This window comes from Mus pahari, chromosome 18, assembly GCF_900095145.1.
Source record: "Mus pahari chromosome 18, PAHARI_EIJ_v1.1, whole genome shotgun sequence".
Classification (NCBI taxonomy): Eukaryota; Metazoa; Chordata; class Mammalia; order Rodentia; family Muridae; genus Mus; species Mus pahari.
Window position 1 is genome coordinate 35,021,949 of NC_034607.1, and position 18,562 is coordinate 35,040,510.

Here is an 18,562-nt window from a genome sequence, read left to right on the forward strand (position 1 = left end):
TCTCAAGAGTAATCAGCAGCAGGTCTTTCTGGTTGAGCGTGCTAACACAGTGTGTTTGTGTGCCTCTCGGATGCTGGATGTTTGGTTACATTGTACCTCTTGCTTCAGGATAATGATGAGGAAGCTTTCACATTTAGTCTTCTGATTGTACGTGTGTTTTCAATCCTTTTATTATATTTGTATATCTAGCAGCTAGAATTACCGGGTCACACATGGTAATTCTGTTTTATACTGTCTGAGAAATTTTTCTGAAGAGTCTGTGCCATTTTACCTTCCTGCAAGAAATGGGATCTCTCCCCCTCCCCCATATTCTGGGCATCCTTTTTCTGTATTATTCTTCTATGGTTAAAATAATCTCATACTGAGAGAAGTATAAGGTGCCAGCCAGAGCAGATGTCATCTCTCAGAAAGCGATTTCATACTGTTCTAACAGCATGTCATCCCACTGTGCAGAAGAAAGACTGAGACCCAAAGACTGCTTGGTCAGAGGTGACTGGGACCACGCATTGGCGACTTAAGTGTGCCTGCCCTTGACTCTTGTGTAAACTTGGATCTCACTTCAGGACCCAAAGATGCACTTGGGGTGTTCCCTACATGTGTTAGTCTTTCTTCCCAGTGTGGCCACATTTAATCAATTTCCTTTTCCTTCCTTTTCTGAAACATTGTCCTGCTGGGTACAACGTAGAAACTTATTGTGGTTTATTTTGGGTTTGTGCTTTTGTTTGTTTGTTTGTCTGTTTGTTTTTAAAGAACTACTGCCACTGGGCATGCTCAAGTGCTTTTCTGCCATTAGTGTATTTTCTTGGAAATGTCTATTCAAATCCTTCATCCACTTTAAACTGCCTCTTTAAAGTTTTCAACATTCAAATATTATATTATTTGTTGTCTAAAACTTTGTATCTTCTGAGTGGGTGATTGTATATTGTGATAGAAGCCAGACAGGTGCTTTGCAAATGTTATATTTTGCATTATATGCTTCATTTCATGTTATTTTTAAAGGATTCTTTTTTTTTTAAATTTAAGTGTGTATTTGTGTGTCTGTGTGAGTATGTCACATGCTTGCAGATACATTCCAAGTCCAGAAAAGGATGTCTCATTTCCCAGACCTGAATTTACAGGTGGGAGGAGCCCACCTGAAGTGGATGCCAAGAACCAAACTCCAGGGCTCTAGGAAAGTGGCAAGTGCTCTTAACTGCTAAGTCGTCTTTCCAGCTCATATTTTCAGTCTTCATGTCGTCCTCTGCATTGACTTTACATTTCTATAATGGAATATTTGAGGAAGATAATTTTATAAAGAAAAAAATGTGTCTGTGCAGTTCTGGAGGCTTACCTGTCCAGCATCTAAGTCAGTTCACTCCTGTGGGAGGTTGCGTCATGCTATGACAGGTGATGGGCAGCAGAGGCCAGTGGTTGGGCCATAAGGAGAAACAAATGGTGTAGCCAGGACAAGGGCAGATCGCAGAAAGGCAGGTCAGGCCTTGTTCTTTGCAAACAGCCCACTAGCAGGAACTCAGCTGCTTCCCTGCAAAGCCTCTTATGGCCCCAGTGACTAACAGAACTGCCACTCATCCTTCCCAACTGGGTGCTTTCTATGGTGCTGCTCTGGGTACTGTGACTTTAACAACATTAGAGGAGGGTGGGCTCACTCTCAAACCACTGTATCCTCCAATACATCATGTTTATATTATCTAGTCTTTTTTTGTGGTTCTTAATTTTATTTTCAAGTCAGATAGTCTATTGTTAAATATCAGGTAAAAATATTACCTGTGGATGGAAGTCATTGGTTCCTGTTTAATGAACTGTAGCACATGACCCAAGACAGGGCTTCTATTCATTCTTTTGAATCTGTTATGCAGTTTCCAAGCACTGTTTCTGAAGAGTCCACTCTTTCTCCTTTGAATCTTCCATGTAGCATTTTTTGAGACTAAATTTACCATAGAAGGTTGGGTTTATTTCTGAAGTCACGGTTTCTATCACATGAAGCAAATGCAAATACAATATGTAATATTCTAGTGCCAAAAACAAATTCAAAAAGAATATAGACAGTATTTCTATTCATGTGCCGAGAGCACTTTGCAATCCAGTTCATAAGTTGAAATTGTGAGTTCTTCAAATTTACTCATAATTTTCAAGACTGTTTTCTTCACTGGGAAATTTTAATGCTCTATGAATTTGAGGTTTTGATTTTGCAAGAGAAATAACTGTTGTCATTTTGACAGGGTTGAATTAAATGTATAGTTTTCTTTGGAGATGTTTTCAATTTATTTAGGCTGTCTTTAATTATTGTCTTCAATGCTTTCTAGTTTTTAGTTAACAACTTTTTAAAAAGTTCCCTTTGATTAAATTTTTTCTTGGATAGTTAATATTTTTTAGGTGCTATTATAGATGGACTAGTTTCTTAACTTACCTTGGAAGTGGAAAATATATCTAACCTTGTGTGTTCATGCTCTACCTTGCCAATTTATTGAATTGGTTTATTCAATCCATGTGTAATTTGTGTCCTTGAACATTTCCATGGGTTTTCAGACATGCAGTCATGTTGTCTGTCATAAGAGGTGCCTTTACTTCTTCATTTACAGCTCGGTTGCCTTTTGCTGGTCTTTCTTGCCCAGTTGTTCATCCTGTGTCTGCAGTGTCATACTAGAAATGGACCTTGCTCGATATGTTCCTTATGAACAAGAGTCAAGCATCTTACTGTTGATATAGTAATGTGACTTTAAGTTTAAATCAGATTTCTTCTTGGATCAAGAGTGTTTCCCTTCTATCTGAGAGCTTTTCATAAATATCCACTGAACGCGTACGCACCCCATCTCCTACAGTAAACCACTCCTTTCCCATCTAAAACAAAACGAGCTGCCTTCCCCATATTGACTTTACCTAATCAATGTCTTCTGCATCTCTGGAAAGGGATTTATAGTGCTCTCCTTTGTCCTTTCTTGTAACCATTCCATTGATGGATTTTCCTATGATAAATCACAATTGTATTCTTTGGGGGTAATCTACCTGATTTTTATTTTATTCCATTCTTTTATTGTGTTGTTAGATTCAGTGGGCTGATAGTTGATTGAAAAGCTTTTAGGCATATCCATATGGCCTGTTGTTTTCTTGTCTTATCTCTGAAGCCTATTCTTTTTTATGGTGTTATAAATGTAATTGTTATTGATTGTAGTTTTTGCTTGTTTATTGTTAGTATTAAAATATAGTTTGTTTCTTTGTATTGATATTCTATCCTGAAGATATTCTGAAATACTCTACTATTCTCCTGGGGCATTCCTTATGCTTTCTGTCTGTGAAATTATATCATATGCAGATGGAGGTACTTTCATTCATTCCTGAGTGTTCTCAATGACTTTTATTTCTTGTCTAATTTATTCCTTGTAGTAAACCACTGGAACTACCCTCCCCCCTCAATTTTATGGAAAAATATTTTAGTCTTTTACAGTTAAATATGATAGACTCTGTTGGGTTTTGCAAATTGTATAACTGTTTTTTAAAATAAAAAAGACAGTCTTCTACTATATTAATTTGATATGAGCATATTCACAGATTCTCATACTATACCAATCTTGTATTCCCAGGATAAATCTTACTAGAAGTAATCATTGTGTATACATTATTATTTTTTAATTGATTTTTAAAAATTATTTAATCTTTTTTTTTATTCCCCTCCCGGTCCACCCTCTGACTGTTCCCCATCCCATATGTCCTCCCCCTGTCTCCATGAGAATGCCCCTACCCCTCTTCCCCTACCACATCCCACCTTCCCATTCCCTGGAGCCTCTTGAGGGTTGGGTGTATCTTCTCTTACTGAACTCAGACCCAGCCGTCCTCTGCTGTCTATGTGTTGGGAGGCTCATATCAGCTGGTGTATGCTGCCTGGTTGGTGGTTCAGTGTCTGAGAGATCTCAGAGGTCCAGGTTAATTGAGACTGCTGGTCCTCCTACAGGGTTGGCCTCTTTCTCAGCTTCTTCCAGCTTTTCCCTGATACAACCACAGGAGTCACCAGCTTCTGCCTTCTGGTTGGGTGCAAATACCTGCATCCGACTCTTTCAGCTGTTTGTATAGTATTTTATTAATTATTTTAGAATTTCACACATTCTTAGGATGAATATTGATTGGAATTATCCCCATCCTTTCTCTCCATCTTCCCCTAGAACTATCCTCCACCTAGCCACCCCTTCCTAACTGTGCATTTTTTTTCCCTCTCATTCTTTCTTTTTTTGATAGCAAACTGAATTGAATTTTGCTATCCCTGTCCACATGTGGATTTGGCCATTCACTGTAACATGGATGACCCACCACAGACTAATTAAAACTGAACCAATGAATAATCCCCTAAACAAAACTGACTCTTCCTCAATCAGCAGCCACCAACTACATGTATCCACAGCTAGGTTTGAAGATCCATGAACTCCCCTACCCCATGCTGGAATATTGGCATGGCAGACAGCTGCAGCTGCAGTGATTTATAAGTACCTTGGTGCTTATAAGACAACATTCTACCTTACTCTTCCCTACCCTTGGTTCTGAATGTCTACTTGCTTTTCCTTAATGCTCCCAGATATTTTGGAGATGGGTGTGTGATATAAACATCTCATTTATTGTTGAAACTTCTATCTTCTACAACATAAAAAGGATTCTCTGATGAGGCCTGAGAGCTGCATTAATAGATGGGAATAGATACATAAATTTAGAGGTCAGTTCGATACCGTGTTGTTCATCTAGCAAAATAATCTTAGATTCACTTCTGTGGCCTGTGAACTCCCCAACAAAGAGTTCTTGATCATATTTATAGATGGGCTATGAATTTCTTCTGTAGAATGGGCCTTAAATCTAATCAGTAGTTAGCCAGTAACATTTGTTCCATTATTGCACAGGTGAACATAACCTTCCAAGTTTTGACTCCAGTTCTTACAAAATTCACTGCAGGACTAGAAATATGACTTTAGCCCCAACTTCTTCATGAAGATTATTGTGTTCTGGGGATTTAACTTCCTTGAGACATTCTGGAATTCAACATGTGCTTCACAGGCCGTCCTGATTTCACTGTGTCAAGACAGGATCATCTCTAGGACCCAAACCAGGAACCAGTAATAAGACTGTCCAGTCTCCACAGCTGGACTTGGTGCAGACTTCCCTCTAGGAGGATTAACAGAAAACAAGACAGAGAAATAGAGTTGGAAGAAGGGTAAGTTATATCCAAAAGCAAATCATTCTAATTGATCTAGAGATAAAAGAACATCAACAACATAATTACTTACAGTGACCCATCCTCAACTCCCCAGCTCCCCTGCAACAGAATGCAGAATCACAGAGACAGAAGAAATATGTGAGAAAGAATTCAGATTAACAACCACAGAGAAGTCTAAACCACAGATGCATGGACTAAGGTAATCTATCCAAAACCTTGAGAAGACCATCTCCAGGGAGACAAAAATAGCAAGTTACATGAGAAAGTGCAAAATATGGAAGACAAACTCAGCAAGAAATCTGAAGCATTGAGGAAGAGCCAAAGAGAGTTGCTGGGTTAAAAACAGTCGTCAGTCAGAGAGGAACCCATCGCCAAAACTGACCTTGAAGGACAAACTCAAGATGGAGGCCAAAGCTGAACAAGAATATAATCAGAAATCTATAAGGAAATCTTAGGGAGTGCCACCAAGATTTCTATGAATACTGTGAATACATTTCAGAGGCCAAACATGGTGTCTATGGGGTAGAAGATAGAATCTGAGAGAGATAAAGTCAAAGGAATAGACAAACCATTTAATGAAATTATAGCAGAAAATTCTCCTACCCTAGGGAATGAGTTAGACTTCCAGACACCAGAGGCATTTACAGCCCCAACTCCATGTGACAAGATAGAAATTCTTCAGAACACTATCACCGTCAAGATTTGAAAAAAATACAAAGAGCAGCGCGTGCACACACACACACACACACACACACACACACACACACACACCATTTAATAATAAAAGAAAAATGACAACTTGCATACAAAGCAGGAATATCAAAATAACCTCACATCCTTCTCCACAAATCTGAAAGCCAGATAAGCAGGGGACAATCTGTAACCATGAAAGCAAATGACCCTGAATCGAGGATGCAAAACCCACCAAGGTGGCCTCTCAGAATAGATGGAAAAGTAAGGATATTTCAAAACAAAAATGGTTTGCATTATGTAAATTATGTAAGATTTGGATTAGAGTCTTTATGCGTACACATGTTTCATGTTTAAGCATAATACAATAGAAATAAAATTACACATTATCCATTTGACTCATTTGTTTCTGGTAGCAATTAGTTCCAAACTTTATTGGTGAGAATTATTTTACAGAAAACAAATTTATCTTTTGAACATTACATATGTTTATGGATTTTCAACATGTTTAGGCATAAATATGTTCATGTTTATAGGTCATAAGATTTTATAGCTTCAATTACATTTTTTTGTCAGAAAAAGTATATTTTCTTTATTTGCCAAAGCTTATGCACTTCCAGGGACAATTAAAGCTTTTGACAGCAGAATAGCACAAGTTGATCTGAGTCATTTCCCCAGGTGTTTAGGGAGATTATCATGGGTTCTAGATAACCATGAAGAATGGAAGGGAGACAGAGAAGACCATTTGTAAACATTCAGCAGTAAAACACAACATCATTTCACGGATACAGGTTCACATGTTAAGCTATCATTTACATTGCTATTGCACAGAAGACTAAAAACAAGACACTTTCATTTCCTTGGGACAACCTTTGGCTGAGGCATTAGTTGAAATTATAAGTAGGTAACAGACTTTTAGAAAACCTTCCTAACTATTTGAAGAATTAACGGCTCTCTCCATCAGGGCAATCATGTCTCACAAAGACCTGTGGAGAGAGCATCCATGGGTCAGGTAGTGTTCAGTTAGGAATCAGCTCCAGATAAATGGGATTAAGTAAAGCTAACTGCAGTGTTTGATGATATATCAGTGAACTCTCTCTGGAAAGCTAAAATTAATTTTGTAGTGTGGGTAGAGGCCGGTGGGGGGCGGGGCGAAGGTATGGGGCTGTAAGGAAGGAGGAAGAGAAGGGTCATGGAACACATGGGCAATGAAAGTTGGAGCGGGAGCAAGGGAGCATAGGAAGGGGGCAGGGGCATGGAGAAGAGGAGTTGGTTAGTATTAACCAAACCTCAGTACATATAAAAGTAACATTAAGAAACCTGTTACTTTGGATGCTAGTTATAAAAAATCAAACTAAACTTAAAATTAAGTCTCTTGATGAAGACATCATAGATGGAAGCTTTACTTTTCTTCCTTATTTCTGGTATCTGGAAGGGAACTGCCATTTATAAAGACATATATGTATAGGAATTTACATTGCCTCTATCACCCAGTGTGCCATGTTCATCAGATTGAAGAGCATGAAGAGACTTCCTTCAACAGCCTATGTGGCAGGCTGTTCTGTAGTTAATGAGAAGAGCCTGTGTTCTCTAGTTCTCCCTCACGAAATAGGCAAGTTGGCAGGAAACCCTCCCAGCCATGGAGACTGTCAGGGTGCATGAGCCTGGCAGTGTGGCTGGTCTCCTGGAGGCACAGCAGAGACTGGAGAGCCTCTGCACACGCCGCTGCTCACTTTGGCGTGCTTACGGCATGTCCCCTCAAGCTGTGCTCAGTACACTTGTTCTCAGGGTCGTCTCAGTGACAGAACGGAGCGCACTGGGGACCTTGTTCTAAAAGACGAGCCTACTATTTCTTGAGCCGCTTGATCGAAGTGAAACCCACCGACTGTAGAAGTCACCCATGTAAAGTGTACCTCGCCAATATTTTTGCCATATTTACAGAGTTGTGTAATGATTACCACATTCATTCTGACAACACTTTCCATAGCCCAGAAAGGAATTCCCAGTAGTTACCTATTATTCTGTAATCCTCCATCTTTCTACATTCATGACAACCACTAATTTACTTTGAGGTTTTACAGATGTACCTGTCCCACATATTTTTCTGCAAGCAAAACAATGTTGCCTTTGTAAGTGGCTGCACTCCTTGAGCATAGTGTCTTTGTTAAATCCACTTGCATCATTACCTCATCTAGCATATATCATTAAATGGATAAAACAAAATTTATGGGCCTGTTTATTTATTTAGCAAGGATTCGGGTTATTTCTACTTAGGGTATATTGTGAGTATATACTACGAGTATAAATACTCATGTATTTCATTAATTTCACAGTATGAGTATAAATCTTCATATATGCTATGACTATTTGGTTTTGTTTGAGCGTGTGCTTGTGGTCCTCATGGTGTTGTAGCTGGGGTTGGAGGTTTAATAATTCTGTAGCGCTGTGTCCGCATTATCGAGGACCCACCTGCCGCTCTGCACAGCTCTACCTTATTCTCATTGTTTTGAGCATGGCAATTCCTACTTCTCGTCACCTTGACTGACACTAGTCTGTCTGTCTATCTGACCTAATGGGTGTGAAGTGGAATCTGATTTTCCGGTCTCATTTTTTTTCTCAGTTTCCCAGTGTGGCAGATACTTTCCCACCATTCCCTGTTTTCCAGGCGACTTTGAGACATTTGGACTGATTTTTATCTTCTTTGGTGGAGACATGTGGTCCAGAGAGATGAGGAAAGCTGCCTTTGTCTGCTGGTGATCTCCAAGCTGAGTTTTCAGGGCACTTCAAGAACTTTTTTTGCCCTCCTCTTTCAACAAGCTACATAAAGTCCTACATTCAGACATCTGAGTACAGCAGAAGGACAAATTCCAGAGCAACACTAGGAACATGGAGTGAGAACTTCACAAGAGAAACAGTGTCTAAATCGGTCTCCAATGGACATGAGAAATCTGATGCCATACAAAGTACTATTGGGTGGAAGGAAGTAGTGGTGAAATGCTAAAAGCCCCTGCATGCATAGAATGAAGCACTCCAGGACTAAAACACTTGCCTACAGGGTCTGGTTGTAGGGAGGAGGAGAGGAGGCAAGAAGTGATGCTGAACATCCTCGAAGAGCTCCCTGATGGCCTTTTAAGATTGTTTAAGTCATAGACATTTTGATTATTTAAAGTAGTGTGGGACCAGGAAAAAAAAGACCTCCCTGTTAAACTAAGTGATTAAACTGCCAAAGTTTTGCTTTCTATCATAAATAATATCCTTCATAGGATAACAAATTAGTGGAAAAACATGCAGATGACCCAAGAGCACACATTACATTCCTGTCTCCTGTGCACCCTTCACTAAGGCAAATGTTCTTTACTCCACTGATTATGCACTTAACGTTTTTGGGAACTTTGAAGTGGGAGGGTACTCCTCCACCCAATTTTGGTACATGCTTCTTCATGATTAGATGAGTCCTTGAGATTTCTATAGGACATCAGACATTCCAGAAGCCATGCCGATGGCCATGTTTGTTCTCACTGCATCCTGACAGGTGTGTACATGGCAAACTGTCTCTTCCTGTTAGTGGTAGCCTGGTCACAGGACTGAAGGGGAGCGATCCAAGTTCCTCCACTGTACAATTACCTCATCCCTGGTGGAATGAATCCATATCTGTCAGGGAATTACTCCAAGATTCTACAAATATTCTATCTCTGACCAAATCTATACTCACTCACTAGTTTCTAGCATTCGCTGATAATGATTAGACAGATCTGTGTGATGCTTGCTAAGCGGTGATATTCAAGTACCATGCATCCTCTGGTGTGTGTGAGCTGCTTTCTCCTTCCCTGACCACTTCACTGTTGGCTCTTTAACTTTCCGCTTTGTACTATCAAGAAGTCATGGGCCCTCCTTTGAATAGGGCACTGTAATCTGTTATGTGCGTTATGTGGAGGAGCAGGCTGTTTTTGTTGACATTAAGGCTGATGGCAGACAGAGATGGGGGTTCGTTTGTTAAATGAATCTGTGATGATTATAAAGAACAAAGTGGTTGATCAAAGAGCTAATGCCTGTCCAGAAAAAGGAAGAATGCTTTGTAGGGAGAATTACGAAGTGCTAAGTAGCTTGTGACAGGTTATCATTGTTATCTTTAAGTTCTGGAGAACAAGAGTTTGACATGGGATGGGTGTAGTGTAGTGTAGTGTAGTGTAGTATAGTATAGTATAGTGTAGTTGTAGCGTTAGAATATTACTAAGGAGTTAGGAGGGCAGGGAGATTGTAGCTGCTGTTTGCAAGATCTTTAGAGACAGTAATGAGTCTATAACAAAGGCTGTGGGAGAATTCAGTTGGCAACGATAGGCCAGATTAGAGCTCAGTAGAGACTCCATTATGGAAAAGCATGGTGGGATAGTTATACCACGTTAGGTAAGATTACGACTTGGTGTATTACTGTTTTCATATGGAGATTAAGCATAACATGAGAAGATGTCCTGTTGACAAGCGGTGGATATGTGATGACCATTCTTGGTTGTCATCTTGACCATCACTTATTTAGAAACTGTTAATCAGGATGCAGGAAAATCAGAGCACTTGAATGTATACATAAGTCTAACAGTGTGTGTCAGAACTTGAAGCAGCCATATGCTTTTGGCCCCATGGTGCTGCTTGCAGATGTGTCTGTAGTGGTTCCTGTATTCTCATAATCCCTTATTCCTTATTGGCATTCTCTTTAACGGATTTATGTCTGGGCTTTCATAGTCCTGTTGGATCCATTTTCATTCACTGGCTTGCCTTTCACACTTCCAGAATTTTTTTGTTGCCATAACCCATTGGCTTTTAATCTATTTTCACTGTGTCTTTATATTATTGTGTTAGTTGTGCTTTATTTATTATTTTGCATAAAGAACATTATATTTATAGTGCTCCACCTGCAAAACTTGCTATATTTGTTGCCTTCTAATTTTCCCTCCCAGTCAGTTATTCCTTCCAGGTAAAAGCACTTTTGCTAGTCCCCTTTTCTTAGTTACTGTGAACTAATTAGTGCATTAAACCATATCAAGATCTTAGTGTTGTTTTTGCACTTTAAGCACCTTTACCTTTTCCCCCAGCACAATCATGCTGATTCCAATTAGTCGTGGGTTTTTTTTTTTTTCTTTCTTTTTTTACAGTTGTGATGGGGCTAAGACTTCTCCAGTTCCTTGGGAATAACCCAAGCTGCACATAGTGGCTGGGAGGATTTAGTGGTTGACCTCAGAAGAAGTGACTTCTTGCTTTGACCTTGAGCTGTCCTTGGACCTCACCCCTGTTAGTTACCGTCCAGCCAGAGGACAGTAGCTAACTGCAGTGAGTCCAGAAATTGCTGTTTCTTCCCAGAAGAAAACATCTCAAATCCTTGGCACTCTGTGTCATACTTATTTTGCTTTCTTATTTTGAGACCCATACTCAAGAACACCCGCGCACCCCCTTTCCTATCATTGGGCTTTGTGGTGTTCATTCTTTGCAATTAATTAGACCCTTTCTCTGTTGTTAAACACTCTTTGGAAAAATACCTTTATTGGGGGCCATTTAGCTAGCTCGACAGGGAAAGGACCCTGTCATCAAGCCCGCTGACCTGAGTTCTATCCTAAGAGAATTGATAGCCACACGCTGTCCTTTAGCCTCTGTTCACATGTGGCAGCATCTATGCAGCCCCGCCCTCTCATGTACTCACACAGTTAGAAAAATGAATCTGTACTAAAAAATTTAAATGTCTTTATTAATATTTGACTGTATTTAGAGGGGGAACACAGTAAGGATAAGTGTTGATTTCTGCATTTAAATACTGTGAGTTTCCATTGAAGCTTGTGAATGAATGTTTGGTAGAACTCATTTCCTAAGACAATGAACATAATCTTTGAAGCCAAGGCAGACCTTAAGATTGACTCTCCAGGAATGACAGCAGTGCTTTCTCAATATCTCCAAAACCACCTATTGGCTGGATATCTAAGATAGTTTAGACATTTGTAGAATATGTGAAATATTGCTGGTAGTCAGTAATTGTATCGTGACTTCCCTGTAGAGCTAAATTACAATAGAAAAATTTATGCTAAAAAGAAATGTCTTATTGGGTTTCCAAAGTATAATAATTATTTTTGACTCAAAGAATTATTGTATTTGTAGTAATAAGCTAGATCCTAAATGGGTAGTTCACTGTCATGGGTAGTCAGGGTATTAATGAATTAACTAAAAAATTATCAACTGGGTGCAGCTTAAGTGTGAAGAATAGCTGGGGCCTGGGGCTTTACCAAGGAACAATACAGTAACGATACAAGAGAATAGTCAGGTCAGTCATAGGAGAACTCTGAGTGGAATATTATGTAGTTAATGAGAGGGGGAAACAAAGAATGACTACAGATTTTAACTCAAAATTTAGGAGGGTGAGAGCAAGGATCCTGGTTACCTGTCCTGAATGGTTAAAATTCATAAAAAGTGGACAGTGGGCGAGGTCATGGATGGTGCTAGCAAAAGCCACACAGACTCATTAGTTGGTGATTTTGCTAGAAGCGGCGTTGCGTTCATTTCTTTACTTAATTTTTTTTTTCTGCAGGAATTTCAACTCAGCTCTAGTTTGAACAGAAAACAGTTGTAGCATGAGCTCTCTGACCCGGATAAGGCAGCCCATCCCCCTAATCTCAGCACTCAGAAGACATGAGGATAGCTGGAAATCTGTGGCTAGCCTGAGCTATGTAATGAGACACTATCTTAAAAAGCAAACAAATAATAACAACATCACACCAGAAAAAAAAATTAACAAAATCTGCTTTGACAAAAGCCAGTGGCACAATTCTCCAAAGGATAGATCAAAGAACGATGGGTGACCAGGTAACAGATCTGACAGCTTGTGACTAGGTTTATTTAGTTACTTTGCCTGAAGGTTTTCGCCCCTCTTCTTTAATTGTGTGGAGCTAAATATGCATTGGAGGCTTCTGGCATTATTGGCACTCTAATACAAGAGCTTTGTTCTAGTGTTTGTTGAACAAAGCAAATCTGAAAACCGATTCTTTTTTTCAGATTCATTATCTGAGGCTTTATGGGGATTAAGGCTTCCAAAAATCACAGGCTAGCTTGAGGTCATATAGGGTTGGCATGGGATCCTTAGTGACCACGTGACCTATGGTCAATGAATGTCTTCCCCTCCCCCATTTCCCCATTCCCTCACATATAGAGACTTCTATGGGAGCACTTTCTGTTTGGAATGACTTTCCTGTAGGAGGCCTGGGTTTTCTGTTTGGAACAGCTTTCCTGCCAGAGGCGTGCATGCTGAGATGAGCATCAGGCATCCCTTAGTTCTCCTCAAAATCCAAAACAGAATGATGAATGAGTGTTGTCTGCTAGGCATTTTGGGTAATCCATACTCTTAGGCTACTAAGGCAAACCATCCAGCGCTTAGCTGCTACTGGACCCAACCCCCTTGCTTTCTCAGTATTTTCTTGTGAACAGGGTCAGTGTGGGGGATCTTACGGAGGTAAGCCTTGGCACAGCAGGTCAGGAGACAGGAGCTCCAGCGTAGATCTCTCTTTGACTTGTTTCCCTTTGGATGAGTCACATAAAGTGTCAGGCATCTCTTTCTTCCTCAGAAGAACAAAGCATGGCGTTCTTGTATGAAGCTGAGCATGGAGTGCTCCGTTTACTCGTGCAATCTTGTGGGCAGCTTTCCCTTGGCATTATCCATGATTCAAGCCACTTGGGTGACTGGTTCATGTTAACGTGATACTTAGTTTATTCAATGTACATGTTTAGGGTCTGTATTTCCTCTATCCTGGTTGGAAGATCCCTTTTACTTCTGGTTATTAAATGGAACAGCTGCCCGTCACGTGTAGAGTGACCAGCACTCCATGATTTCTGAGTCTTTCAATGTCTGCAGGTAGAGTGTTGGTTATCATCATACGTCTCCATGGGAAGGTCGCCAAGGCCAGGAAGTTAGTTAGCGCTATAGGGACTTGTGATGGTGCCTTTTGATTCCAGTATGTTCAGATCAATATTACAGGATTAAAATACACATCTGCTTAGGTTTCTGCAGAAAAAAATCATCAAGGATCCACTTATCAGGAGTCTGAATCTGATCTTACCCATGTATTGAGCCTTTCTTGTAGGGAAAAACATGCAAGTGGTACATTTCCCTTATTCGTCTGGCATTACCAGTACCAACAGGGTGGCTATCATTAGTATTATCCAGGATTCATTCTGCTTGAACCACTAGGCAGTGTGATGAAATAATGCCATCCCATTCCCATGGTGCTTCTAAGACAAGCAGCAGGAACAGAAAAGACCTTTATCCTGGAGTTCTGCTCAGAATGGTAGGGATGTATGCTCCAACATCCTCTGAGCTCACCTATTTGTCACTCCTGAGCATCAAAATATTAAATGTCAACCTACCAGGAGATAAATTTTATGTATCCTCCAGGTACTCACAAAGTACCATAGTGTACCATGTATTTGCTACACATGGGCTCCAGCTGTGTGGTGATGTTTATGTATGGCGGAACACGGAGGCAACGATACAATACCAGTCTTTGCTTGGAAGGGAGTGTGGGCTTTCTGTTGAGGAGAGTCCTGAACAGAAGGATGTGATGGTGGGTGCTTTTGAGGAGACAGGGTCCAGAACAGTCTTGTCTGGATCTAGATCTGACGGTACAGAGGCTGCAAACAGTGTTCAGGTACCTGCTTGACTTACATCTTCTAAATTTCGCTTCCTATAATGTGTATAAAGATGTTTAAAAATGAAGAAAATGAGCAGCAATATTGGGAAATGACAGGAAAGTTCATGGAGGCTTTAGTATACAATCATAGGGCTTTTAAACTTTTCTTTTACCTTTTAAGATTAAAATATAATTACATCATTTCCCCCTTCTCTTACTTTCTTCAAAATCATCCTATGGTTAGGAAAAAGAAGAGATTTCTGAATAACTTGCCAGACTGTATTATTGCATATTAATTGTAAGCTTTTCAACCCACACATGTTGAGGTTTTGTTGGCTTCTGATTACACCAGAAAGAAATCTCATATTTGAGTTCTCTGTCTGAAGAACTTGGTGTCTTCAGCTATAGGGACTTACCTTCACCTTCTGGGGGTGGGGGTGGGGGACACCACAATGCACAAAGGTGGGAGCCTGCACTGTTTTTGGGAGTCTCTGAGACTCCAATGATTAGTGACATGATTTCTCACACCTGTAATTAGGGTTTTGTTAGATTGTTGATGGCTCTTGGGGTAAGCATTATCAACAATAGTGTTTTGTGTGTGTGCCCCTGTGTGTATATGTGTGCTTAGCATGTTTAAGTGTATTGCGTTTGTGTGTAATTTCAGATAAATATAAAACAATATGATTTCCTATGTCTTTCTTAGGCATCTTTAGAATTTTTCATCCCTCCTCCCTCCCTCCCTCTTTCTATATGATTCTTCCAATCCACAATTAAAGCCCTCCTCCCCACTGTTTCACCTTTCCCCCTTCTATCAACTCTACCTTCCTATTCTGTTTTCATACTTGGTATTTTAAATATTTAAGCACAAACCACCCGAAATACCTCTTAGACATTTAGACAATGATTTAGCTAGCTGTAATTTTTGTAAGTAGAAATACAAGAGCACTCATTCACACAGCTGTATAGATTTTTTTCAAATACTGTATTCAGGGGCAACAATGATAGATTCATAATATAAAATACTTTCCTTCATTAAGAAAAGAAAAATAAACATTTTGCAATTCTGGTCATTAAAACAACTTTAAGATAAAACTAATTGGATGACAGTAAGATTAGTGAAATGAGAGGAGGAGAGAGAACACGGATAAATAAATGTAATTAATTAATTACTACTGCAAATGAAGAAGAGAATAGCACAACACAAATACAACTCTGACAAGGGCACTTAATAATTAAAGAACAGTTACGTCAAAAGTACCAACATACTTGGCCAAAAGAAAGTAGGTTGTTGTATTGGAAAGTGTCAAACATGTGCATTTAAATGTGTGATGCGTATTTAAACATCTATTATGTATACTTCTAAAATTGGTGGTAGGCTGCTTCCCATATGTGCCCTGTTCCCGTAGTCCCTGCCCTCAGGAGGTGGAGACGAGATGGCCACTAGGGTTATGTAGTATGAGCTGGTTTCAGAAACCCAGAACAAAAAATAAATAAATAAATAAAATGCAATGGTAAGTATAGCTATTTTACAACACTGAAGCTACACAGCTTTAGTAACAAGAATAGACCTCAACCAGGTATAGCTTCAATGGAAGGATTGGCAAGAGTCTTAGACCCTTTCTTCAGCTTCATGGCACAGGTCAGATGGACAATTCTGGTTTTGTCCAAGTCTTAAGGGGCCTAACTTTGGGAATCAGAGTCCTGGCTGCCACTTCAGTCTACCAAGTCCTGGCAAAACCACCTGTCCTTGGTGAGCGGAATGCATGAAGCGTTCAGTGAGTGCTTGTGCACATGGGCTTTGGTCCTCTCAGATGTTAGCTTAAGAGAATCTGAACAGCTGAGTCTGAGACGGAAGCAAGAGAATGTAAACTTCCGGTGACACAGAGTGAGTCTTCAGGTGACTGTTGTTCATAGTACATGGGGGAATCTGTGAGGAATCCTCTGACTTGTGTTTGTGTGTGTGTGTGTGTGTGTGTGTGTGTGTGTGTATGTACACGTGTACACGTGCTCACATGTGTTTCCTCAGGTTATCCTGATCCGGATAAGTTTTCCTGGATAGACTACCTGCGAACCTCTCAAGCGAAGGCAGTACCCGCCAAGGCCTTTAGCACGGTGAGTTCCTGTGGTGCCCAACTGTCACCTTCATGCAGCAGGTGAGCCGGGCTGCTGATGCTCTGCCTATCTCTAGGTCTTAAATCCAGGTGCTGATTTCATAACCAATTTGCTTCACGTTTGCACAATGCTGCACCATTGTACTTACGGGCTGTCGTCCTCCATTCCTGCACATAGAGAACAATTCCTTATTGGGAATCACAAAGAAGGACACAGAGGTGCTAACCTGAAGCGTCCCATCAGCCACTGCAGGTGAAGAACTTGAAGCCTATTTCTGGGCCCACTGAGTTGAGAACTCTGGATTTTCTCTGTCTTTTGTTCAGGGACTCCTTGGATAATGATGGTAACATAATCAAGTAGGTGAGACAGTGGATGGAGTCCGGTGAGCATAGATTTATCTATCTGAGGGCAGTATTTGTTCTAGCCGTTATGAGAATACTCATGTTCATGGTTCAGATTTACCCATGCTTACTCAGAGTTTAACTAGGTAGAAATTAATTTGTGAGTCATTTTACATAGAGAAGTGATACGGTTTAGAAATATATCTGTTCTAAATTGGTGATTTAAAAAAAAAAAACAATTCTTTCCAAATTCTGATTTTTCTCTTCCTGACTCAACTTACCTTTTTCTCCCCAAGACAGGGTACTTTTGTGTATCCCTGACTGTCCTAGAACTCACTATGTAGACCAAGATGCCCTTGAATTCACAGTGACCCATCTGTCTCTACCTCCCAAGTGCCGGTATTAAAAGCCTACCTTAAATCATTCTGGTGACTAGATAAGATTCGAAACAAAACACTGTTTTATTTTCTCTAAGAGAGGGTTTAATGGCTGGATGTAGGTACACAGAGGAAAGAAGTCAGGGGCCCTAGGTTATAGGAGTTTCAAGACGTCAAAGCTTCCATAGCAAACATGCCAAATGTCTGGTAGCTCCTCTCTCTCTCTCTCTCTCTCTCTCTCTCTCTCTCTCTCTCTCTCTCGTCTTTTTCCAGATCTTTATTTGATTTTCCTAGAGAATGATTAAGATGATAGGAATAGTTAGATGTAAAACCTTCTAGGCCCCGTCATGGGTAATCTCGGATTCAGCTCAAATGTGTACATTTGGTGTCTACAGTGAGGAACAATTAACTTCCTTGTGGAGAATACCAATCTAGGAAAGAAAAGGAAACTTCTCAGACACTGCCCATTTAGGAGGTGTAATAATGCTTTCAAAAGAAAACACACTCACATAAAAGCTGTGCTGCAGCTTACCAGATACTGGAGGATGGCTTAACTATTTATAACTCACACATTAATAGAGTTTTGTGTTACTGTTACCACCTCTAGACTTGAGGAATTCAGTATGATTTCATGTCCCTATAAAGTCAGCTGAACTCTTTTGATGTGAAATGGCTTTTGATGGGAAGCCTTCAGCTAACCTATAAAAACCATCGGAGTAGTCTCAATTTTGGCCACTACATTTCTTTGGACACCCAACTCACCCAGTGGTTTCCCTAGCCTGTTTCCTTTATTGCTTGTATTCTTATCATTATGGACTTTGGGTCCCAAATATTTTAAAACTCAAATCTAAAGTCATAGGTGAGCTGGTGAAAGAAGAACTTAAATGGGTTTAAATTATATCGTGGTTAGATTTTAAGAGAGTTCTTAACTTGAAATTTTAAGCAGCCCCTGTCTAAGAGTATTTAAAGTTTAAACTTAGAAAACACTGTGTTTATCTTTTTGAGTGATTTTCTAAATAAATGGACTGCCTTAAGACACATAGTTTAAATGGGCAGCAAAAAGAATAGACAATCTTATTTTATATTGATTTCAGAAAACAATCTAAATGAATAGAGAGACTGTAGTTAAGAACCTTTCAAACCATAGGTGTGTGGATTCATTTCTGGATCTTCAATTCTATTCCATTGATCTAC

General features: G+C 39.9%; 1 protein-coding gene across 1 annotated transcript in view; it reads left to right on the plus strand.

Annotated features, from left to right (window-relative positions):
* The window catches only part of L3mbtl4 (L3MBTL histone methyl-lysine binding protein 4), a 424,085-nt gene that overhangs the window by 139,005 nt on the left and 266,518 nt on the right, over nt 1-18,562 (plus strand). Inside the window, exon 10 of the mRNA XM_021218018.2 lies at nt 16,565-16,650. Within this exon, the coding sequence (XP_021073677.1) occupies nt 16,565-16,650 (86 nt within the window). The remainder of the gene's footprint in view (nt 1-16,564; nt 16,651-18,562) is intronic.